The sequence below is a fragment of the Alosa pseudoharengus genome, unplaced genomic scaffold (assembly GCF_046254945.1).
Source record: "Alosa pseudoharengus isolate Yale_2024_CS ecotype anadromous, Long Island Sound unplaced genomic scaffold, YU_APseudo_1.1 YU_APseudo_1.1_scf_3, whole genome shotgun sequence".
NCBI lineage: Eukaryota > Metazoa > Chordata > Actinopteri > Clupeiformes > Clupeidae > Alosa > Alosa pseudoharengus.
In genome coordinates this window covers 27,690,326-27,714,769 of record NW_027468718.1, presented here as the reverse complement: position 1 = coordinate 27,714,769, position 24,444 = coordinate 27,690,326, and the positions used below count along the sequence as shown (strand labels likewise).

The following is a 24,444-nucleotide window of genomic DNA, read 5'->3' as shown; positions in this document are numbered from 1 at the left end:
GCACTGGCATGAGTAGCCTATTCCAGCCACACAATCAAAATAACATTTAACATAGATACACATCGTTTCCAATGCGATAGAGTTCCAATAATTTCTTTACGTTTGCAAACCTAAATCACTAGAAGAGAACTCTTTCCCACGCCATTTCCAGATTCTCTGGAGTGGCGGCGCAGCCATGCAGTCATGAAGGGGGTTGGGGTTAGCAGCCCTGGAATGTGTTCGTGTGCGCGTGCTCGACCTTGTCTGATCGTGTTGCGCGCCAGATAGGAGCGGTTACGCGCAGCGGTACGACAGGTTTGAGTGTGTGTGTGTGTGTGTGTGTGTGTGTGTGCTTGGGTTGGTTTGTTTGGACTCCGAGAGAACTCGTTTGAGAGATCATGATGGCGGTGAAGAAATGACAAGTTTGCAAGGATAACTTTCAGGGAGTAGGAAGGACTCAGTCGGCTTACAGCGACAATGAAACTGAAGTAAAGGTAATCTTATCAAGTTGCCTCGATGCTGTTAGTTTACCATCGCTAAAACTTATGTGCACACACTTGAGGCTACCAAGTTAAACATGTGTTGTTAACTGAATTAAACTTTTTTTATCCACTGTGGGTAATATAGAAACCAATGTTAAAGCGGTTGTGATTTTTTTGCGTTCAAGTCTACGGAGGGATTTTGATCTTCAGAGACAGACTACTATGCCTTGAAAACACAAAGGTATCTCACCCGCAGACGGAAGGATAGAACAATACACTTTAAATAGTGAGTAAGGTAATGAAATAGGCCTACTGTATAATATGCTGTCCGCGGCGATGAGTAGCCTAGTGTTGGGATAGGTCCAACTTTCAAATACGGAAAATCAGTTACTCGAACCATGCTAACTTACTTTCTATCACAATGAGCTGATTTGTAATCTCTGCTTTGTTGAGTCGCTTGAATCGTGGTGGTTTGGAAAACGTGACAAAACCACTGTTGTTGGCAGACTGACTTTGTATCAAAGTTGACTCTTGGTAAACTAACATCTTTTTTTATATATTTTTTCTTTGTAGATGACTGCCGTCTGACTGACTGCCGTTTGAAATTGGGGCTATGCGCAAAGCTATCCAACCACATTCATGGCGCTGAATGATTAGAGAGGAAGAAAAGACGGCAGCGGGAGCCACGGTGCAGGATAACATTCGGACTCATTCATTTCCAACCTGCAAAGCTTTAAAATGATGAAGGCAGAGAGCAAAGGGGAGCGGAGTCTTCGAAGTGCTTCCCCACACAGAAATGCCTATAAATCGGACTTCCATGCAATTAAATGCTCCTTTGATGGTTCAAAATCCGACGGCGACTCTAAATCATATGCAAATGGATCCAGCGAGTCCCGGGAGGACACCAGGGGGAGGCCCTTCGGTAACAGAGTTAACAAAATCAAGAATATCTTCCTGCAGATGGATGGTCAGCAACAAGATAGCCCGGAGACAAACAAAAGTCTTTTGAAAAGTGACGCATCCCCAGTCTCTCCAACAAAATATGCAGGCAGCAGCACACCTAAAACCAGCACAAGCAGTACCACTACGAGTCCAGAATCTCACAGTTCTGACAAAACTCCCAAAGGGGAAGATGACAAAGAGATAGACAAAGAGATAGACAAAGTGGCTTTGGCAGAGAAATTCTCGGTGACTAGGAAACTTTTTGAAAGGGGCCTTAAAGAGCCATCTGCTACAACACCAGGTAAAACGTTTGCCCGACTGTCCCAGGGTGGCCTTTCTGATGAACCCAAAGGTGGCAGGAAATCAACAGGCTCTGCTGAGAGCAAATCTGAAAACAGTCCAACTTCGCTGGCAAAGACGCCAACAGAGGAGAAGAAAGACGGTGAAGAGGCGAAACAGGCACACCGGCTGTCATTAAATGCAGGCCCCATATCCAGGAGACTGGAGAACTTCATGGCTGATAGTGATGGTGAAGAAGCTGTGAGAGGATCTAGCAAAAGCACAGAGAGCGCTGTGAAAATCCGAAGTCCACTTCAGTGTTCAACCCCCATTTCGTCTACAAGGGATCACTCCAACAAGCCCACTTCTCCCATTGGTGATGCCATTAGCAAGCCTACTTCCCCAGTTGCTGATGCAGGTCAAAAAGCAGCATCTCCTGTTACCAACGTGTCATGCAAGGCCTCGTCTTCAGTTGCTGGAGGGTCCATTAATAAAGCAGTCTCAGCCAGAAGTGGTTCAAGTGAGCCCACATCCCCCAGTGGCCATAGTTCTTATAAGCGATCTTCAACAAGTGAGAGCATTACCAAACCATCTATAGGCAGTGATGGAATCAAGGCTTCCAGCCCACCCTCAAGGGAACAGAGACCGTATGGGAGTAGTGTGTACAACTCTAACCGGGCCAAGGGTGAGACTGCAAAAAATGAGGGGCATGTGGTACGGAGTCCTTCCAGGGATAAGTTGCCTGACCAGGCCCCAACACTGGACCCAGCAGGCGCTTCGGTGGTCCGCGCCGAACTCGTGGTGGTCCAGAACGAGTCGTCGGAGAGCGATGAGAACGAGGAGGTGTGCTTGGATGACAGAGTGTTTACAGAGTGCAAAGTGCAAAAAGAGATTAAAGCCGCGGGACCAACAGAAAGTCAGACTGAAGCACCGAAAGACCTGCTCTCTCCAAAGGAGACAGAGGCCACAAAAGGGTCTGAGGTGGGCAGCAGAGCAGAGATCCAACATGCAGAGAGAGAGGAGTCAAAAGAGGGGACAGGGACAGCGAGGCACACTGCTAATCATCGTGGGGAAGAGGATGAGGAGGAGGAGGAGGGAAGTGAGCACGAAGAACGAGTGAATAAGGGAAGCCCGGATAAGAGCTCACCTGTGGTATATGGGATTGAGAATGCAGCTTTTGTGGATGATAAGGATGCGGAGCAGCTTGAGGAAGAGGATGAGGATGAAGAGCAGGAGGAGGAAGAAGCATATGAGGAGTACGAGGATGCCCCCGGCCTCTCTGATGAGGAGGACCCTCCTCCGCGGGGGGGAGTTCACTTCTCTACCGAGCCAATAAAGGTAAGCAGAAACATTTGTTGAATTTGGCAGCACAGTAGGCCTTGCAGTCAGCCCTGGGTTGAGGTATTGTTTTAATTTCAGGAAATGCCTAATGTCTTACCCATTTATTATGTTATATGTGTTGTAACTAAACAAATGTCACATCTGTACTTTAATGGTGATTTACAACTGCAAGGGGCAAATATGCATGGTGACTGTCTTCACAGCACGAGATGTAGAAGTGGTCATTTCCTGTGGCGTCTTTCAGCTGTTACAAGCTCTGCAAAGCGTGAAGAAAGTTGAGGGAATCTGTTATCAAGATGTGCCTTCCAAATTAATTAACAGACTGATTGCCTCTCGTCTCAATAGAGTAGGCATGCGATGCATACCACCTCTTTAAGGGGGTCCTGTAAGCCTGTGTTTGGGTTATGTATTGGATGGATGCCCCTGTTATGGCTCTGGCACAGTCAAATATTGTCTCAAGAGTTTGGAAGCTTAATGTGTGGCATGCCTGAGGAGATTCTTACAAACCAAAATAGTCCCATGAGTCTGAAGTCTTAGGCCACATCTTTATCATATTTACTACAGGAATGTTCACGTCAGGGAGACGTGTTTATGGGGTGTTTGTCTGGAATGGCCAGTGAAGTATTTTTGGAATTGTTGTTGACATTGCTTTGGGCCTCGCATGGACGGCAGCAGGCCGTGAGGACAGTGGAGGACCGTGGAGAGTGAGAAGACAACGCTGGTGTGAGGAAACAGGCCTCAGAATCATGTGGGTATTATCAGCCCTTCACGATGCAGAGCTTCATGTAACAAAAGCCCCCCTAGCTCAACAAGTGATTATGTCTGCATACAGTGTCGACATACCGCAGGGCTGCCGGTCAAGTTTTCTGTTGTTGTTGTTGTTATTGCCTGTGTGTTTGGAGTGTTGGAGCAAGTTTAAGAGTTAGCAAGTTGTAAAACACATAAACAAATGCTTCCCAATCCTGGGATATGGATTTATTTATAACGTTTCCTCTGTTGGCAATCAAACATACAATAGCTGCTCTTAATTAAAGGCCAAGGCAGAGCCCATAACTGTAGCACAATGCTGTTTACTGTCACTTTTTGGTGTGTAGGCGCTGGTCGTCCCACATAAACCCCTACGGAGGCGTGAGGGGTGTGGAGGAAGAGGCTCACACCTCGCTCTGTCATTACATCCAATCATCAGAGCAGATAGCAGGCAAGCTGGGAAAAACAAAGCCCTTTAGGGGCCCTCGGCGGGGCCCATCAGCAGCCTGTGTTTACCCAGGCCCTCAAACGTGTCCGGTGTCACCTCATGGCCCTGCAGCAGGCGGCCGATGCCCTAGTGACCACCTGGCAGGGGGCTGAGAGAGAGCTGGACGGGGGAAGGGGTATGGCATTGCTGTGGAAATTGTAGTCATAATGACGAAGCAAGTGAGTAAGTAGGTGGACAGTGGAAAATGCCATTCGCTGCCCTGACTACATGGACCTACAGCTTGAGCAAGAGGCAGTAGGCTAGACAGTGGTTATGGGAAGGCAGGGGGGCCCTAATGGCTGAGGTGGGTAAGACGTAGAGAGGCATCATCACCTTTGATATGAACAGGCCTGAAGGGATCATAGACAACTCCTGAAGGATGAGTGTAATGAAAAACAGTGAGTGAGGCTTTCATGTTGGCCCAGCCCTCCTCAGTAGTGATGCAACACATCTTCTGTGCGTTGTGTGTTTCTTCTTGTCTTGTTGAGAAATGTGGTTGTAAACATGGCAGTCTTGTCCCGGCATGTGCCTGGGCCTGAGGCCTTTGTGCAATAGTTCCCTCTTTGCTATCCTCCATGGTACCAGCAGGGAGTTTACACTTGACTTGTCTGGTGCATGCCATGGTCATTGAGCACTGACGTGCTGGGAGACGTCAAAATAGTAGGGTATGTTAGTGCTCCCGAAACTTGATCACATGTGCTTACAGTTCTGGTTTCGCCATCACAAGCCTGGTATTTAAATCTGACATGACCTTTTGGATGTTTTTTTACTTTTGTTTTTACTCAGAATGTGAGGCATTAAAAACCATATTATCTAGATTCTGCACTGGTCTGTACAGGAACAAATTCCCAAATGTCAGAGATCAGCTCAAGTTCAGTTTTTCTCACCAGTTTTGTGCCAGACCGAAGTGTTTTATACACACCAGCCAAGTAGACTGACCACGGAGGATGCTCCAGGCTCCAGACACAGTGAGTGCCCCTATTTGAGAATGACATCCAGCAGTGGAGGGTTCTAGTCCTCCTCGGCCAAAGCCCTGTCCCTGTCCCACTCCTAGAGAGGAAGTGCCTTGTGCTCCAGGTCACATGGGCAACTCCGACAGGATTAGGTCTCCCAGTAACCTGAGATTTCCCTGTGGCGAAAGGCGATGTCCTCGGAGAAAGAAAGCTCCTCTTTGTCAGGCTAGCCTCCGAGCCCAGCCTCTGAATGTGTCCCTTGATCACCGCTTGCATCTGCATGCCTTCTACACATCCAGAGATAGGGGAAGCCAAGCGATACTAAAATTCAGGAAGTGCCGGCTTACAGTATGGATTTAGGATTTAGTTTTGAAACACACATATACACACACACATACACTCCCCTTTTTACACGGTTTTATCTGCTTATCGCTGTCCTTGGATATTTACTGTGGTTATCGAGGTTAAGAACCTTACTTCAGGGAATCCCAGCTGGATTTTACTCTATCGCCTGGGTTATCACTGCACAGATATAACATGACCTTAAGGATTTCTCCTGTGTCTTGTGTGCAGTGACTTTGTAGCCAGAAGCAGTGGACTGGTTTGCATGTACTCATCAATCTTTTTTGTAATTCTTTGTCGTCACCTGCATGTTAGTTGTACAAGTTGCCCTTATTGTGTTTTAGAAAATGCTGTGCAGAGACAGATTTACTGTCTCTGCATTATTTTTTCTTTTTCATCTTTTTACTGTAGACTTAATGGATTCCCTCTATAACTGCACAATTTAGTGGGTCAGTTGCAATACTATGGGGCGATGACAGCTGCCCAACTGTTACTGTTGGGTTTGGATAGAGCCCTCAAGTCTGTTTGAAGCTTTGCAACACGTCCAAATATTTGCCTTCCAAATGATACGGCTTATTATGCTTTTTCAGTGAAGCATGCATTCAGGGCACCCGGCTGCTATACACTGAGGCGTATAATGGCTGAAGAACTTTATAAAGGGTTAAAGGTTGTTCTATGGAACTGGAATTGTTTTTCTAGGTGTGTCCTAATCTGAGAAGAATCAGCAGTGCAGCATGGCACTCCAAATATGCCCCAACCTTCAACCACAAGCCTCACTAACCAGAGTGTGTGTTGTGTGTAGTGGAGTGTAGTGTAGTGTAGTGTAGTGCAGCGTTACCCATACATTGACTTATTTGTGGCGGCCCACCACAATATCAACATTGACCACCACACAATAATTTTTACAGGTTCTACTAAATTGTGCTTAAATCTGGTTAGCATCAAAACCATGCTGCGCTAATGTGTTAAAAACTGTTGCATTCAAGTTAATTCTGCAAACCTACCACCACAAATAGAATTCAATTCTGTGGGAAACACTGTAGTGTAGTGTAGTGTAGTGTTGTGTGTGAGTGTGAGTGTGTGTGTGTGTCTGTCTGTCTGTGCGCGCTTCTGAATATACTGGAATTCTTATTCATCCCATTCACCTTGAGACATATTTTGGGCGTCCGAAACTATATTGGGTGCAGACGCCGTACAAGGTGTACTCTTCCTGTTTACAAAGTCTCTGCTGTGTTCGTGTTTATGGGTGCGTGTCTGCTTGTGTGCCGTGCGGCTCATTAGTTTACTGTCAGCAGAAGTAGGCCATTGTTGTGTCTCCTGTGCTGGTGTGTGGGTGGGTGGGTGTGTGTGTGCGCGATCGGGAGAGGGATGGCCGCCCAACTCCAGCAGGACACAAAATGGCAGGAGTCGTGGCCCTGCACCTGCCACATGGATCCTTCCTTCCCCTCCGACCGCCACCAGGAAGTAGCACGCCCTCCTCAGGGTTGGACAAACACAAATGACTCCCAATCGCAATATGTGGGGGCGTGGCAGTGGCGGTTATCTGAAAGGGCAAAGCTACTGCACCTCTGTGTGTGTTTGTGTGACACACACAAAGAGAGAGAGGATGTCTGTTGGTTTTGCATCAAACAGGCGTCATGTTTCAGATGGCTAGATGAGTGCACAGGTTTTGTCTGTCATTGTCTGCACTTTTTTTATTTTTTTACTGAAAGCACATGCAAGTCCAGACTGGGGACAGTAATCTTGAAGTCTATGTGAAGTGAAGTGCATTGAGGTGTAAGGGAGAGAGAGGGGCCCCCCTCCTGTGAGCCCTCGTTTGCCCCCCCCCCCAATCATCTGTCCCCCTGGGGCCCATTGGCCTAAGCTTCATGCCCAGAAAATGAATTCAGCAGACCAGATTCCTCAGCCGTCTGATTACTCATGTAAGTGGTCCAACCAGGGAAGAGAAGAGTCTGTTAGTCATGCACTCATGCTGTACCTTTCTCTCACTCCTCTGTCCCATTCACTAACTCTACCTCTTTTTCTCCCCCTCCCTACTTTCTTTTCTCTTTCTCTTTTTCCTCTAATTCTCCCTTCCACTCTTCCCCTCTCCCTCTCTTTCCCTTTCTCCCTCCCTTGTTTTCTCTCTCTCTCTCTCTCTCTCCCTCACTCTCTCCCCCTCTCTCCCGGCTGTGTTTCCTCTGAAGAGTGGAAACAGGAGAGGCCTCAGTCTGCTGTGGGCCAGTAGAGCAGACCTGCCCCACTCCTCCTCCTCCTCCTCCTCCTCCTCCTCCTGTGCTGTTATGCTTTCCATTTCCTATCTCTGCTCTTTCTTATGGAGCCCAGAGGAATGTGTCAGACTCACTCCAACCCCTCCCACGCTAACTGGCAGCGGAGTCGCTGCCAGCCGGGCACAGGGACTGGTCCAGCCCCATATGGTATGGGCAGAGACCCGCCTCTCACTAGGCTGCCCGTTGGTGTGGCATCAACTGCCACAGCGAGGAGAAGAGGCTCGTTTGCGTGGTGTTTCACGTCACCATTGTAAGAATGGAAGTGATTTTCATACCATACCACAAATTACATTTTTGGGTAGCAAACTGGCGCTAGCCATAGTACTTGCTGTGAGTGCAGCATTGGACCACATGACAAACCAGCCCGACCAGTATAGCCATTAATAGAGAACTAGGTTGCAGCCTCCAGAGTATTTTAATGTCACGTCCATTCATGTCTAACTTGAGGATTGTTAGATGACCGTGTTGGTTTGTTATGAGGACAAAGTCCTTGTCTGCCCTGTGGTGTCCTCAGAGGAAGTGCAGGGACTACGGAGGGCTCTGTTTACTCAGGCCTGAGCTGGATGGAAGTGTGCTGCCTCTGTCTTTCTCTCCTGCACTCTCTCTGTCTCTCTTTCCTGCACTCTCTCTCTCCTGCACTCTCTCTCCTGCACTCTCTCTCTCTGTCTCTCTCTCCTGCACTCTCTCTCTGTCTCTCTCTCCTGCACTCTCTCTCTGTCTCTCTCTCACACTCTCCTGGCCTCCTTTCCCTCCTCTCACTTTCCCTTTCCCTTCCTCTATGCCCCCTCTCTTCCTCACTGTAGCCAAATCAAGATTCTCTCTCTCTCTCTCTCTCTCTCTCTCTCCCCCCTCTCTCTCTATCTCTCTCCCACAGCATGTTTTGATTTGGTGTCTTTGTGGAGCTGCTTACATTACGAGCCTCCCCACCGCCCCCAGTCCAATTCTGCGTTCTGCACTCGCGCTGCTTTCCTGGCTTGCGATCCTTTGGTTAGCCTCACTCTCAGCTGCTGACTCATTTCCCACTGCACTTTTTTCACAGGGCAGGGGCAGAGAGGGAAGAGATGGGGGCGAAAACTAGTGATGTATTAATTGTGTGTGTGTGTGTGTGTGTGTGTGTGTGTGTGTGTGTGTGTGTGTGTGTGTGTCTGTGTGTGTGTCTGTGTGTGTGTCTGCCTGTGCGTGCAGGCATGTATACATACGACCCACATGCGCATACACACACACACACAGAACCACATTTTGGAGTGGTTGAAGGTGGACCAAAAGCAATCTCCATTCCAGAAACCTTGGGAAAGGGGGGTGTCTCACCATCACACACTCGTGCATACACATACACACACAAAAACACACACCAGCCATGGAGAAAAGGAAAATAAGAAGCAGATGGAACTGTGGTTTGCCTGCCCACATCACAGATTGCACTGAAGCAGTAAAGAAACTGCAATGGAACTCAGATGGAGAGAGTGTGAGCGCCGCTCACTCACTCACACACAGACAGACCCTCCTAAGGCAGAGGAAAGGGATGCAGGTCTTAGGGGGATCCCCCTCTCCTGATCTATGGTAGCAGCACCACGGTTGTCTCCCTGTAGCGTTTGACGTCACCTACCTGGCAGAGCCGGCCTGCAGCCAGAGATAAGTAAACAGCTGGTCCACAGCATAACTGGAGGTGGTGATAACAACAGTGGCCGGGGTTGTGTTTTCTCTGGCCTTTAGTGAAGAGAGGGAGAGAGCGCGAGGGAGATTTCTGAGCCTCTATTCTTGTGATGAAGACAGCGACGTGGTGATTGGGTTTCAGCGAAGAAAAGGGACATTGTTCAGAATTGACAGAGTATTCCATGGCAACAGGAGAGTTGAAGTAAGAAAAAAAAAGAGAGAGAGAGAGAGAGAGAGGAAAAACTGTACACAGAAGTGTGAGCGCAGAAGCCTTGTGAGGAGCAAGCGGCCCTGACTCTGGGACACAGTAGAGCTCCTCTGCACACTCACACTATATTAATGCAAACCGCATGCTTTTTTCCCCCAACTTAATGACATTTCTCCCATCCAATGTGTGTTTTTTAATAGTCTTTTTCATTATTTTGCACTGGTGACCCAAAGTCAAACAATCTGTTGTCTCTCTAATGGGTCGACCTCACCAAACCCAAAACGAAAAGCAATAAATGTGGTGCTTTCGGAGCCACATTTACAGTATTTCTCAGCCGTAAAATGGGAGAATGGGGCTGGTGTTTAATGATCCTGTCAGCTGAGACTGCCTGGGCCCCGCTGGACGAGGGGCTCAGACGGGACAACCAGGAGCTGCCTGAAAGGGAGAGCACTGGACCATTGTCCCATAGCGGGAGACAAAAGGGCCCCCCTTTGGGAGGTAGGAAGACCAGCAAGGGGAAGTGACGGACATGGCTGAGCCGCGAGCACAAAGGATTGTGGGATTGTGTGCTGTGAGGTTCCGGCTGAAGTCACTTTCCGGTCAGGGGGAGGAGGAGGAAGAGAAGGAGGAGGTGCAGACCCGTCCCTGGGGAGAAGAGCCGTGCTGTGATGTGGCTGTGTCACTCCCTTCCTCCCACTGCGCTTCAGAGAGAAGACAAATTTCTGCGTTGCCTGCGTGTTATCTGATTTACACTGTAGGAGTGGATTATCTCTGCGCATGACTGTTTGCCAGAACAGAGGGAGGTGGGTGGGTGGGACATCGCCTTTGGTCGCTCAGGTCCTGACATGCTCCAGGATGTAGAACCCTAGACGGTGTGGCTCGGAGTGGAAATGTTTACACAATTACATCATGCCTCCCTCTGGGCTTCCAAATCAGCACTACACGCTCACCCGCTCTCGCTCTCTCATCTGCCCAGAACAAGCGATTCCAAGATCCAAGCTTCCATCTGGGAAGCACTTGGATAGCCACAGCTTCAGTGGTCTTAAGTGTACAGATGCTAGGACTCTAAACCTCACTGTGGTGTTGAGGTACTACTAGTGTGCTTGGTCTAGGAGAAGAGAAATTGGAGGGAAGCACACGAGATGTCTCCGTTCAGATTTGCTGAAACACTCCCAAGCTGAGCTTTTTTTGGGGGGGTAACATAAACACAGGGTCGGGATTGAGCATTTGGCAAGGTTCCCATCTGGCTAGATGGATGAGGTCACATTGGCTCAATGTGTGGCATGAGTACTGTTACTTTAACGGCTCCTCTAGCTTGACGCTGTGCCTCGTAAACAAGACAAAGCTGTGTAAACGCCAGTCAGGAGTTCGTATCCTGGGTTTTGACCTGGAGAGAGCAGGCATCCATTCATTCAAATCTGTGTAACCAAGGACCTTCTAGTACTTTCTCTCTCTCCCCTGTCTATTCCCCTCTCTCTGCACAGAGAGGAATTTGCTAATCATCACACCATCTACAGCTCTGACCTCCACCTAGACCCGGTTATCTGCTTTATTAGGTCAGCACCGTGCAGTGAGGTCACCACACCTCTCTGGGTGTGTCTGCATGACAAATGACCTGTAGGTAGTGAGGAGGCTGATAGCTCATTCACACGTGGCGATGAGATGCGATTGCTCCCTCTCTGTATAATGTGTTACCCATATGACTGAGCGAGCACTCTCCTGTAGAGAAAGAAATAAAGGACTCCCATTTTTCCCCCTGCATGGAAACAAATGTATTTTAGGCGACTGCATGGCGACTGCTTAATTGCATTTCTTAGCTTTAAGTTAATAAACTGAAATGGCTCTTTGTTGTACTGGCGGGGACGTATCACCTGTCGTCACCTCAGTGTATTGATCCTCCGCGTCCTCTTGGCCGGACTCCTCCCCCAGCTGTGGCCTAGTTTCCACTGTGGGAGCCCCGAGTGCCAGGGAAAGCAATTCCGAGCTGGTCCGGGAAACGGAGCTCTGTCCGCTCCAAAAGGGAATCGGAGCCTTGGCGGCCCCAGACGTCTCCGTCGGGTCACGTGAACCCGCAGCTCCTTTAAACGTTTAATGAAACCACTCTTGGGCCCATTCGAACAGTGCGCCTTTTGTCCACTGACCGGTTCCAGGCACTGCCGGTTCTGTTTGCAGTCAACTTTTATAGAGACTTCAGAGCTCATTTCTGGCCCCAGACAACAAACTCTTGGATGATGATGTGGGCATAGGACACTGACTTAGATTAATTCAGGGTTTTTGCTCATCAAACTTTAATAACATTGGGTCAGTCCAAATATGCAAGGATTTGTTGATGCTGGACCTCAGGTCTGTGGGGCCAGAGTGAAGGCGCACACGTTTCTAGGAAGTGGCTCAGCAGCTGTGTGTCTGTTGTGCAGGTGTTCAGCACGTACTCCAACGAGGAGTACGACCGACGCAACGACGATGTGGACCCTGTGGCCGCCTCGGCAGAGTACGAGCTGGAGAAGCGCGTGGAGAAGATGGACGTGTTCCCCGTGGAGATGGAGAAAGGTGAGGATCACACACTCTCACAACGGCAGTAGTAATTAATTGAAATAAGCTTCAGATTGATATCCACAGAGACCATATATCCGCATGTATCATCAGTAGCCAGCCTTGTAAGATGAAAATAATACATTTTAATTGATTCCCGCTTTGTTTCATATTCCCCGTCCAGGAGACAACGGCCTGGGCATCAGCATAATTGGAATGGGAGTGGGGGCGGATCAGGGTCTGGAAAAGCTTGGAATTTTTGTGAAGACCATAACAGAAGGAGGAGCAGCTGAAAGAGACGGGCGGTAAGATGCATAGTTGAGGGATCTGTGGTCTCCAGAAGCAGGAGGCCCTATCCTCCCACGTGTCTCCCTGTCTTTCTCTCTTTCATCCTGTCTCTCTGTCACTCTATCCTTCTTTCTCTCTCTGTGTCTCTGTCTTTCTATCCCAGTAGCTAACAGGGAGTACCCAGATGCAGCCATCATGGCACACATTAACCTCCCCTGTCACTCAGGAGCAGCTCATTGTAGTCAGCTGTTGGGTTCAACACACGCCTTATCTCCCCCAGAGAGGCCATTTCCAAACAGCCAGCTGTATTTATAACCTTCAGAAGCAGCACAAGAAAATAGCGGTTTCCTCTTCACAGGGAAAACCTCTGTCTCTCGCTCTCTCTGTTGTGCTGCCAACAGTAGAGGAGTGCTTTTCTTCCCCCAACACCAGTCCTCACACGCCCAGTAGAGATACTACACAAGATAATCATTAGCATACACGCTAGTATCACATATATAGAAAGGACGCATCCACTCACAGCACAGTTCTTACATGGACTATAACCTTCTGGCCTGACTGACCCATGAAGACGTGTTTTAATGTCTGGAGCTCCTTAGGACCGTTCACCTCAATATCATGAGCAGCATGCGTGGAAGGAGTGCAGACATTAGCCATTTCCTCCATTGGGAAGGTCCTCTGTCCGTCTGTTGTGCTGCCAAGCATTCTGCTGCAACCCCACTGTACAGATCCCGTCTACACGTGTTTACTGTCCATGTTACTGCACTATGCGGTGTAGGGCTGCATTTGAGGTCACTCATCTTGATTCACCTTCACGTTCAGGATCCAGGTGAATGACCAGATTGTGGAGGTGGACGGCATCAGTCTGGTGGGGGTCACACAGCTCTTCGCTGCCACCGTCCTGAAGAACACCAAAGGCTCTGTCAAGTGAGTCACCTGATCAGCTGATCTCAGACCTGCCTAAAGAGGAGTCTTTTGGGTCTGACGCACATTACTGTAATCATGTGTGGCGGGAGTGTGTGGCTAATAACATGCTACAGTCAGACTTGAATTAGCACCAGCTAATTGTATTCTTGCAGTTGTATGTTTTGACATGGGGATTGTGTATAATCAGTGTTTTGTACATCACAGCCTTACAGAGAAGCCAACGCGCACACATAGAGCAGGGTTATATGTTAATGATTTACTGCATGCAAATGAACTATGCACATTTCTGCCCACTCACACTGATATAAACAAGCGCTTATTAACTCTGAGGCTGCCATGTTAGCGTGGAGGAAGCCGTAGCTTTAGTCACTCTATGATGTGATATGGTGTCGCAACCAGGAAGGAAATGGAGAGGAGGAAATTCTGTTAATCCCTCCTCTAGAAGCCCATCACCTTTTCTCACCTAACCTGTCAATCAATGACTGGATCCAGGTTCCTGATTGGGCGTGAGAAGCCGGGCACGCAGAGCGAGGTGGCGCGGCTGATCAGCGAGACCCTGGAGCAGGAGAGGAACCAGCAGCAGCAGCTGGACGATCCCTATGAGCAGTCCACCGAGGAGGTGAGTCAGCCAGGCTGGGCCCTGCTGGACACACCTTGCAGTTAGCCATTTACACATACTCAGCAACACTCAGACACTAAAGTTTGAGTAAGCGTGAGCTCACAACACCACTCTAACCAAAGGAAGACAGCTGCTTTACAGAATTTGAAGGTTTGGGAGGTAATGTTTTTATCATTTGGTTTAACAGAGATTAGTCTATTTGAAGGACCCTGGACATGAGCAATATTCTAGGGGGGAAAAGGATGGGGGGCAAAAAATTCCTTCCCTTCTGTGTGGGTATGCAAACGACCACAAGGTGTGTGTGTGTGTGTGTGTGTGTACACACACACACACACACACACCTCACTGCTTGTTTTTCCCTGATCACTGGCCATGTTTGTGCCGGTGGAACACGCTGATAAGGCACGCGTTTCCTCCCGCTGGGGACGGCCGGGCAGCCCCGCGCAGTGCACACCGCACTACCAGGATCCCGCTGGCACCAGACGTGACTTTAATTCATTTTTTTATCTTCCAGGACGAGCACTACGGGGACGAGGAAGGGGAGGACGAGGACGGAATCCTGGGGTCCAGCTTTGGTGGACGGAGCACAGTGGAGGTGTTTGACCTGCCGGAAAACGAGGCCATGTTCCTGCCCACCAACATGGACGCTGCACAACTAGGCTTCAAGTTCAAAGAGGTAGTTTAGCACGTGGGAGGCCACCGAGAGAGATCACTAGTCTTAGGCTACCTGAACTATCAGATGATGACTATCTGTTCAGAGGAATGAGTTACTCAATGTATTATCATTGGAATGAAACAATTGCTTTGATTGGCAACAGTGTCTGTATTCAATGCATATTGTTTGAAGGTAAATGATGTGACCTGCTTGAATGTAGTATTGTTTCTTGTCCACAGCTGCAGATAAAGCACAGCATGGCAACAGTTGAGCTGAGCCAGATAAAGGAAAAGGTAAGTCTGTCCTGGGATGAATCCTTATTTGAGTTTTCACTTGGAGTCTTTATTAAGTCTTCGCCCAGGCCGCTGCTGTCCATTTCCGTTGATTTGTCAGTCATCTCTACCCAAATGTGACCCATAAATGTAGTCAGCTCAAGCACTGGTAGACAGTGGACTGAATGCACTCAGTGGTTTGGCAGTTACAGCCACAGCTTTAATAGTATCTGGATCGACCCTATTGTGTGCTTGGCAGCTGCGCGACATGGAGGAGGAGAGGGGCTCATGGGAGCAACGAGAGGCCGAGCTCCAGGAGAGCATCGCCGGCAACAGCGACAAGATCCAGCAGCTGGAGACGTTCTGGCTGGAGTCGCAGACCCTCTGCAAGGCTGTCAACGAGCAGCTCGCCGAGTCCCAGAGCCAGTACGATGCGCTGGACAAGAAGTATAACAAGGCCAAGAAGCTGCTCAAGGACTACCAGCAGAAGTGAGAACCACTGAACGCTTCAATCCCTCGGAGTTGGGTGTGAGGGGGGTGGGGGGTGTCGTGTGTGCAGATGTTTGTTTTTGCTGTTCCCTGTGATAAATGCGAGGGGGGACGAGGGGGAGAGCTGAATGAGCCGGCGTTGTGCTGGCTCTGTGAGGGCCCTTTGAAAAGCGCGCCTCACTCGGGCCCTGTTTCATTTCCTTCCAGAGAGATCGACTTTGTGAAGCGGGAGGAGGAGCTCAAGCGAGCGCTGGATGAGAGGGAGGCCTGGTACAAAGCCCAGCTGGAGAGCCTGCAGGAGAGGGTGAGCAGGGGATGGAGTCTCTGTGTGTGTGTGTGTGTGTGTGTGTGTGTGTGTGTGTGTGTGTGTGTGTGTGTGTGTATATTTGTCTCTCTCTCTCTCTCTCTCTCTCTCTCTCTCTCTCTCTCTCTCTCTCTCTCTCTCTGTGTCTGTGTGTGTCTGTGTCTGTCCCTGTGTGTGTATCTATCTTTGTGTCTGTAGCCTGCCAAGAGTAGCTCTCTGTAGCTGAACACTCCTTAATCATTCCTTCTTCCCTCCTCTGTTCACCCCCCCCCCCTTCTCTCTCTCTCTCTCTCTCTCTCTCTCTCTCTCTCTCTCTAGTTATCAGTGTTGGAGTCCAAGGCTTTCCCCACCGACGGCTCTGCTCCCCAGCTCTTGGCGGCGGGGGACAGCCAGTGGAGCGGCCAGGAGGCCGCGGGACCTGTGGAGAACTCGCGCTCCACAGACTCACTGCTGCTGGGTAGGAGCCTCCTCTCACCGCTGCCTTTAATGAGCTAGAGCTGGAGCCGGGCCCAGTGTGGTTCTCCCGTGGTTCTCCTGGATCACCAGCCGTATGGTGATGAGCCACACGAGCCAGCACCACCAGCCACTACATATAATGAGGCATACATTAACATACACCCAACAGGGATCTGAGCTAGTGTGGCTGCACTGTTTTAAATCCAATTACTTGTACATAGATGAGTGCCAGGTGTCTGGTGTTACTCTGTGTCATGGATCATGTGTCTTAGAAGAGGAACTAGGAACTACTGTTACTAGAGAGCACAAATGTGTTGACTTCATCATAGTCTTATTACATTGTTGGCTATGAAAAGAGAAGTAGTGGGGCATACATTAGTGTGCTGGAGGTCTATCATGTGTCACTGTTTTGATGAGTAAATTATGCATAGATGCCGACTGGTCCGAGTTGGTGCCTGAGACGGAGCGTCTGGACACCAGTGCCCACCGTGCCAAGGGGCAGCTCGCCCAGAAAGCCAAGCGGCAGCCGCCATCACGCAGCAAACTCCGAGAGATTGGGGCCTCACCGTGCCAACCAGAGGTCAGTCCAGGTCTTCCTTTTGGTCCTCTAGGTTTTCACACACAGTTCTCTCATACACTACTGAATGTTACTCTCATGGTAGATCCCGAAACAGAGAGTTTTTGTCATAAAATGCAAATTTTGCAAATGATAATAAGCATTATGCCCTAATGTTGCTGTGCTTTTGTGAACCATTTGTGAACCACTTTTATCAAACCCTAAAAATAATCAAGCAGCACAGATTTGTTTGTCTAGTTCAACAACATTTTTGCATACTGAATTTGACCTCACTGGACCATCTTGGTATGAGTCATTAGGTTGCAGAATTATATTTCAGAAATGAATCGTGGAGAAACATTAAGATCACTACAAATTGCATTGGCTTTATTGATGGTGTTTGATGGTCCTTGTCAATCATTCACACAGTCAGCCGTCTGCTGCTGTGTCTGGCCCCCCGAAACCTCCTCCTGGGGATGGAGCCTTTGTGGTTCTCTCTGGCACTCCAGAAATTGGCTTCTCGCTTGGCCTCCTTCCTGTCTCCAACCTCTGACCTCAAGACACAGTTCCTCCAGTCTGTATTTTTTCACGCGCTTCTTAATGGCTCTACCTGAACTGTGCTCATCCTGCCGTGCTGCTAGGCAGCAGGCTAAGAACCAGCAGAACCACATTAAAATCAGATCACCATAATCAAAGTCCGAAAATGAATTTATAAACAAATCTCAAACCAGCCAACTTCTACACAAACTCAAGAAAGAATGAACAAAAATTCCAGTTTACCCTGTGTTATGTGTGACATTCTGAGATGAGCTGAAAAGTTCTACTCAAAATATCTGTTTTGGGTTGGGAGTTCTGAATTTGTGTAATTATTGGAGGTCTAGAAGCATTAGTGATGATAAAAAAAACTGAGTTACATACTGCAGCTTTGTATGTAGTTTGTATAGCCCGCTGTAGGCTATATCAAAGTCAAATCCCTTTCACTGAGAAGATTTGAATGTCTTAAATCCAAGGCCATTCAAACCTGCGCCGTACCTCACCATAGCTGTTGAGCTGTTAGTGAGCTGAGCTGTAGCTGAGGCATGACTGGTTCCTTTCTGTCTCCAGGACGATGAGGAGGACGAGCCCCCGAGCCCTGAGGTGCTGCGGAGACGCCGCTCCATCCAAGAGAGCCTCTCCCTGCCCGTGCCCTTCTGCGGCCATCCTGGGAACGGCCAGAGGGAGGAGGGCGCGGAGGACGCTGCCGTGAGCGTAAGCCCCAGGGCCACGGCCGATCTGTCCAGCTCCCCGTCCCCATCGGCCAACCAGCGGGCCAGCATGGAGAGCGGAGACAGCGGCAGTCTGTCCCCGCCCAAGGACACGACCTCCCCCAGCTCACCCTCCGGGTTCCTGAGGAACGTCAAGAAGAGGGAGTCCAAGGGCAAGGGCAAAGAGCCCCGAGGTGAGAGGAGACGCTCCCTAACGCTCAGCCTCTACTGCTCATACACTGCCTCTAGTGTAGGGATCAACCCGGAATGATCCCTGTTTGTTTTGGAACTCTGATTATGGTCTGGGAATTGGAGTCATAAATAGAGAGACAGGCTTATGTGTAACCGTTTGGTGTCTCTTGGCTGGTGTCATGACTCCTTGTGAAATGTGTACGTCTTCATTTCAGATGAGTCAAACGACGGCTCATCAGCGGGGAAACCAAAAAGGCGATTTCCTGACTTTGGGTATGTTGTGGTCAGTCATGACGCATTTCACATTCCTCAGACTGGTGTAGTATAACACAGCTGAACAAGCTCTTATCCACCCCACACAGAGGCTTACGGAAATCTGGGGGCAAAGGGAAGAAACATGACAAGGACTCAGTGAGGGTGTCACTGGACAGCAGGTAGCCAGTCTGTTCACTCACCTACATGTTTTCACAATTTTAAAGTTTTAGTACATATTAGTACATTCTTTTATTAAAGTTTTAGTACATATTAGTACATTCTTTTATTATAGTTTTAGTACATATTAGTACATTCTTTTATTAAAGTTTTAGTACATATTAGCACATTCTTTTATGCACGTCTGCAACATTTCTCAATAGAGTGTGTACTTCTTAGTACAAGTTTTAGTTTTAAAATGTTGTTTAACTGATCTCAGATCTCCCATTGAGTACACTTATGCAGGATTTCTTTGGAATTACGGGTGCACTTTTCTGCAGGATTTCCACAGAATTGAACTCCCACATGGCTGCTCTAGTGTGATTCCTAATGTAGCTGTTGTGTTGCACTCTGACATGCTGCACTCTTCTTCCATCCCCAGGGGTTCAGCCGAGTTGCTGGAGGAGTCGGGGGGCAACGTGTCCCCCACGGAGTCCATGTCCTCCGTCCCCGCCTCCTGCATGCCCTTCTCCTGGTTCGGCGATAAGGACAAGGAGCGCGACCGAGAGAGGGACCCACTGTCGTCCAGCAGCAGCTTGCCCTACTCCACCACAGAGACCAGCAGCGTGCAGAGCCAGGACCGCAAAAACAAGGTGAGAGGAGCTGCGCACACACACACACACACACACACACACAGACACACACACACACACACACACACACACACAAACTGCTCCACAACCAAATCCATAACCAGTCTTTTTTCATTAAGGGATAGATGAGTATTTTTATCAAAAGGAATAAAAGTTCAGAAGAACTCCAAAGTAGTGTCATAGGGTATAAAACCCAGTGTTGCCTTTGGCAAGCGGTTACACTGGTGGAATTACTTTGGAGTAAGAAAAATGATCATTCCTGCTGTCGGTCGCCCATAGCGCTCTGTGCCATGTCCAGGGAAGCATAAAGAAAATTTGAGAGAGGCCGAGGCGAGGAGAGCCAGAAGTGCTCGGGGCCGTGCTGTCCTGCTGAGCTGACCCGTCGCAGCCTTTTTTTCTGGCTCGCTCTACCATGACTTGGCTAGAAATGAAGACGGTGAGTCACTGTTCAGTAATCCACAGTTCAAGGAGTGCTTTCGGCTGCTTGATGGAACCGGCGAATAAAGCAGAAATAAGTGGCGTGGCGGGCAGCTGGTGTCGGGGCCTCGCCGCATAGAAGAGCACCGACAGACTGACGCTGGCCAGAACAGGACCAGAGCCGGACGGTGTCCCAGGCAAACAGTCAGACCCCTTCGAAGCACATGGAGGCTCTCATTAATCAGAGAACAGAGAGTGAGGGGGCACTGTGAGGGGAGCAGAGGACAGGGGAAGTGGGGGAAGGGAGTGAGGGAGGGATGGAGGGAGAGAGAGGAGGATGGGGGTGGGTAGAGGGAGAGATGGAGGGAGAGAGAGGAGGATGGGGGTGGGTAGAGGGAGGGATGGAGGGAGAGAGAGGAGGATGGGGGTGGGTAGAGGAGGACTCATTGGCTCTCCAGTAGCTTAGCAGGCACACAATTATCCCCCATTTAAATGCATCTGCTCCGATAGGCCCGACTAACGCAGCTGGCACCCACGCGTAGGCCAAAGCCCCACAGGCCATCATGTCCAGTGGGAGGTCACAGAGACTCCCTCTCGTAAAATGGACGCGCAGCCCCTGATGAACATCTGATTAATCTGGAGAACATCGTGTGATCTTGTCTCTTTTTTAATATCCTTGTCCACAGTGATTTGCGAAGGCCCAGTCTCGTCACTAACACTGTCCCTCTCTCAAAACAGACAAATCTCTCCTGGTCCTCTTTATTCAGTCGCTCCTTAGATTTGGTACAGTATCACTTCTGTCTCTCTAAACTCTGTGTGTAGTGTGCTGGAGTGTGGCTTGCCTAGTTTGCACTAGAGTGATGTAATCCTGTAGCAGCCAGTAGTGCTAATCACAAGGCCACGTGGCTAGAGGTTCTGGTGGGCTCATCAGTGTGAACGGTGAAGTGCTGTCATCTAAAAGGAGCATACTCTTGATAAATTCAATTCATCTTTTAAATAAAAGTCTTTTACTTTTATTTTATTTTTCATTACCCACTTTATTGTCAAGTGTATGCTTCTTTAAGTGTGAAGGCCCCATAGTGAGCCACCTCATCAACAGATGTTTTGTTTTTTTCCATCACTTTTTGCATCACTGGTGCCATCACTCTGAATGCTGCTTGGGATTTGCAATGCGGATATGTGCTGCATAGTCCTGTAGTTTTAGGAGCTCTTGTGCTGCAGTGTGTGTTTTGTGATTTCTGTAATGCCCGATAAAGTTCCCATGCAAATCAAGTTGGCCCTGTTAATCAGGATATTCCATTAGAGGGATCAAATTACCAGGAATAACACCAATTTTTTTATGTTGTTGTTTTGAATGACTGCAATTTTCCAAAACCCAAACACAGAATGTTGGCTTATGCTATGGTGTCATGTGATTGCCATAACTATTTGTAAAGAACAACAGGGCCGGCGTGAATGGGTAACTGCTGTTTGTCAGTGTTGCGTACACATACCAGTCTGTCCATTTGAATGGATGGCTCATGGGAAAGCTGTCTCCCACATGATGATTGTCCCTGTCATAGTTAATGAATGCCTTATCTCCACTTGTTCCAGAGTTTGTCTGTTTTAGACGATTCAAACCCTGGAAGTCCCAGTTCAGACTTGACAGGGTTAGTTGCCGAGCCCAATCTCACTGGGCGCTCGCACACTCTAGCCTTCTCGTCCAATGAGGTGAGTGGCATCCAGAACTGCATCGATTGCTTCCCGTGTCAGTGTGCGTGTGTCCCGAGTAGAAAGGCGTCCGGGGTGGTCTAACCTGGGATGGAAGCCTCTAAGTGCATGTTGAGTGTCTGCCATTGCCTTGTGAGGCTGTGACCATAGAGTTTGAGTGACTGGTGTTGCATGTTGGCTGACTTGCCTGTTCCACATCCATCTCTTTACTTAGCTCAGTCTATCCCCCGGAAATCCCCTTCTTGAGAGTATTAGATATTGTCATATCTTCTATTCTCAGGGTTATTTCTTTATTGGTGTGTAAAGTAGTGTAAGCGTGTCCCAGAAGTCGCTCTGCTGCATATCCGTGTGCATGACAAGACTAGCCTGAAGTAAAAGAGTTAGTGAATAGTGGGTCAGAAGACAAAAGATACCTTAGTTGGATGTTCTGTGTGCTTGCTCTACATTCCAGACTGCTATGAATGAAGTGAGTGTTTAGTAATAAGGATAAATACATTGCTAAGGCATAGCTGCATGTCAGTTGCTGCTCAAACTCCTTCCTTGTGGGTGTCATGTGAACATGGAGAGTGCGCTTTGTGTTTGTTGGTTCACAGCATGTTCTTTTCATCCCCAGACGTTAGACGATGAGCCGTTCCCCGTGGGGAAGGACTACCAGTGGCAGAACCGCCCTGTGACAGAGTGGACCACCCAGCAGGTCTGTCACTGGCTGATGGGTATGAACATGGACCAGTACACGCCGGAGTTCACCACCAAGGGTGTGGACGGCCAGCAGCTCATCAACCTGGACAGCGATAGACTCAAGGTGAAAACAAGGGGAAATTAAAGGGGAGGTCCAATCTCCCCTCCAACCCCATACGTTGTTGTCAAATTGAGTAAATTGCTGTGCAGTCCTCAGGCTGTCCTTTCAGTGTTTGCATTCAAAAAAGTGCTCCAACATTCGTACACAGCTCTAGCTCAGTACATTTGAAACAAGCATAGTGGCTCGGACTGAGCCATAAACAATCCTAGTGGATAAACACCGTACTTCAGGAGCATAGCATGGAGGGGTGCAGTTTGATTGCCTGTTGAGCTAGAATATCAACATTTCACGAAACCAAACCCAATTACAAATGGCATCTTTTAAAGGATTACATCTGCAGTGGCCTGAAGTTACCGTCCCAGGAAGTACTAACATTAATCTTTCGAGTGCAGAGATTAGTGCTGTGTCATATTTCCAAATGATCTCGGTCTCAAGAGTTTCTGTCATGCCTTGACTGCCACCTTATGGGCATCTGAGAACATGCATATCAGACCAGTGTCACGTCCACCACATCACACATGTGCTTTCCCTCCACAGGCCCTGGGTGTTGCGAGCCAGAGCGACCGGGCCACCATCAAGAAGAAGCTGAAGGACATGAAGAAGACCCAGGAGAAGCAGGAGAAGCAGCGTGAGAAGCGGGAGAAGGAGGTGCGCCGCAGCGGGAAGCTGCCCGCCTCCAACACCGACTCCGTCTGCTGAGCTCCATCTGATTCTGGACTTGACCCACGGGACCGGACTTTCCCCTCGACTGCTGCTGCTGCTGCTGCTGCTGTTGTTGCTGCACACGAAGCACACTGACCACCCTGATGACCAGTTACCCGACCACCTGGATGAGGGCCACTTGTGGCGAGTGGGAGTGAATAACGGCACTGACAGTCAACCACTTTGGCACATGCAATGCCACAGCTCACACAGATATGCAACTAGCATAGGGTTAGCGGTGCTCCTACCGGCATACCAATGTTACGACCCAGCTATTAGCCTCAATTCCACAGGGTGTTTTAGTCCAGTCTCGCAGTGCCACGCAAGTGCTTCTGCCCAACCTCTCATTTTTTTCTATTTCTCGATTCCCAAGTTACCCAACAGACAAGTGCGCTTTTAAATGAGTCAATTCTGTTCCATTTCAAATTCCAACACAAATGAAATGTGATGTACCTCATGAAAATATCGTTCATCCTGACCAGTGGAAGCTAATTATTGTATTGGAGAGAAACTGTATGTAAAGAGCAAGTTGAATGTGTGTTTGAGAGAGAGAGAGAGTAGTGAAGAGCTGTCTTCCAGAACCATGCCTGGCTGCCAAGGCAAATGTTTTTTTTGACAGGTTAAGGGGGATTTGTAGGTGTAGATGATTGTTATATAGATAATGTGTTGACTAGTGGACCAAACAGAGATGCATGTATTTTACCTAACCACTGTAGCCGAGGGCTTACCAGGAAGAAGCAGGACTTCCTTACTGAAAATATTACAGATACACAGAGTTCCATAATTGTGCACAGAGCCTCTGATTGTTTCCTGCCTTTAAATGTTTTTATACATTATTTTTACTAGAACAACTTGCCTGTGTCCATGTACAGATCATTTTTGTTGCTGGAACCTTTGTACAGTCGATGAGGAAAAGCACTATATTGTCTTTTTAAGATAAAAATGGGGAACATGATTTTAAATGTGTAAATGGATGGTTTTATATTATGAGCATATTAACTGCATACCTTTAAAAAAGCAAATTACTGATCAAGTTTCTACATTTTCTACTAAGTAGAATAGCCTGTTGTGTAAAACCTTTTTTAGAAATGGCTAATCAAAAAAGGGTAGTCGGAGATGGTCCATCATCTTCCCTTGTTGACGGTGCCTGCTTTGACCCTCTGCAGCTAACTAGTTTGTATCATCCAAAAGGGTACCAGACTATATCACTGTATCGTATCAGTCTTCTACATGCATAACAGCACTGTGAGGGAGATTTGGCTGTTAGGTGTAATAGGTGGATGGTTTCTTTGCCAGTGTACTCCTAAATGCTATATAGTTAGCTTGTCTGCACTCATATACTTATTTGCTATTCTGTTTACTACTTAGATGCTTTGATATCTGTATTTTGATGAAACTGACAATGGGATGATGCCCTCCAGACCACAACAGGCACCCAGTTACTCCTCTGGTACAAACAGTACAAGCTGTGCAAATTAAACACTTTATTTGAATTCTGGGCAGTTTGTGCTTTGTCTAGTGTAGCGTTCATTTGCTCT

The 24,444-nt window shown here is 48.4% G+C and overlaps 1 protein-coding gene across 2 annotated transcripts; it reads left to right on the top strand.

The window, feature by feature from the left end:
• The first annotated feature begins 283 nt into the window (after positions 1–283).
• On the top strand, positions 284–24,399 carry ppp1r9ala (protein phosphatase 1 regulatory subunit 9A-like A). Of its 2 annotated transcripts, XM_076263782.1 has the most exons (21): positions 284–473; positions 647–747; positions 1,035–3,020; positions 12,098–12,230; positions 12,397–12,517; positions 13,323–13,427; positions 13,920–14,046; positions 14,561–14,722; positions 14,941–14,994; positions 15,233–15,462; positions 15,670–15,766; positions 16,085–16,223; positions 16,654–16,802; positions 17,883–18,216; positions 18,430–18,487; positions 18,577–18,648; positions 19,068–19,278; positions 20,434–20,478; positions 21,289–21,405; positions 22,019–22,207; positions 22,742–24,399. In XM_076263782.1, exons 3-21 carry the CDS (start codon positions 1,200–1,202, stop codon positions 22,901–22,903), a joined length of 4,326 nt encoding a protein of 1,441 aa, XP_076119897.1. In that variant the 5' UTR covers positions 284–473; positions 647–747; positions 1,035–1,199; the 3' UTR covers positions 22,904–24,399. The 2 variants fall into 2 exon arrangements, with proteins under 2 accessions (XP_076119897.1, XP_076119898.1); XM_076263783.1 differs by lacking the exons at positions 647–747; positions 22,019–22,207; positions 22,742–24,399 and having other exon boundaries at positions 21,289–21,968.
• The last annotated feature ends 45 nt before the right edge of the window (positions 24,400–24,444 follow it).

Bases quoted from the DNA above. Each gene is read 5' to 3' on its own strand.
- ppp1r9ala (XM_076263782.1), top strand. From the start codon at position 1,200: ATGATGAAGGCAGAGAGCAAAGGGGAGCGGAGTCTTCGAAGTGCTTCC. The intron at 14,047-14,560 runs GTGAGTCAGCCA...TTTATCTTCCAG, and splicing joins ATGAGCAGTCCACCGAGGAG to GACGAGCACTACGGGGACGA. The intron at 18,488-18,576 runs GTATGTTGTGGT...CACCCCACACAG, and splicing joins AGGCGATTTCCTGACTTTGG to AGGCTTACGGAAATCTGGGG.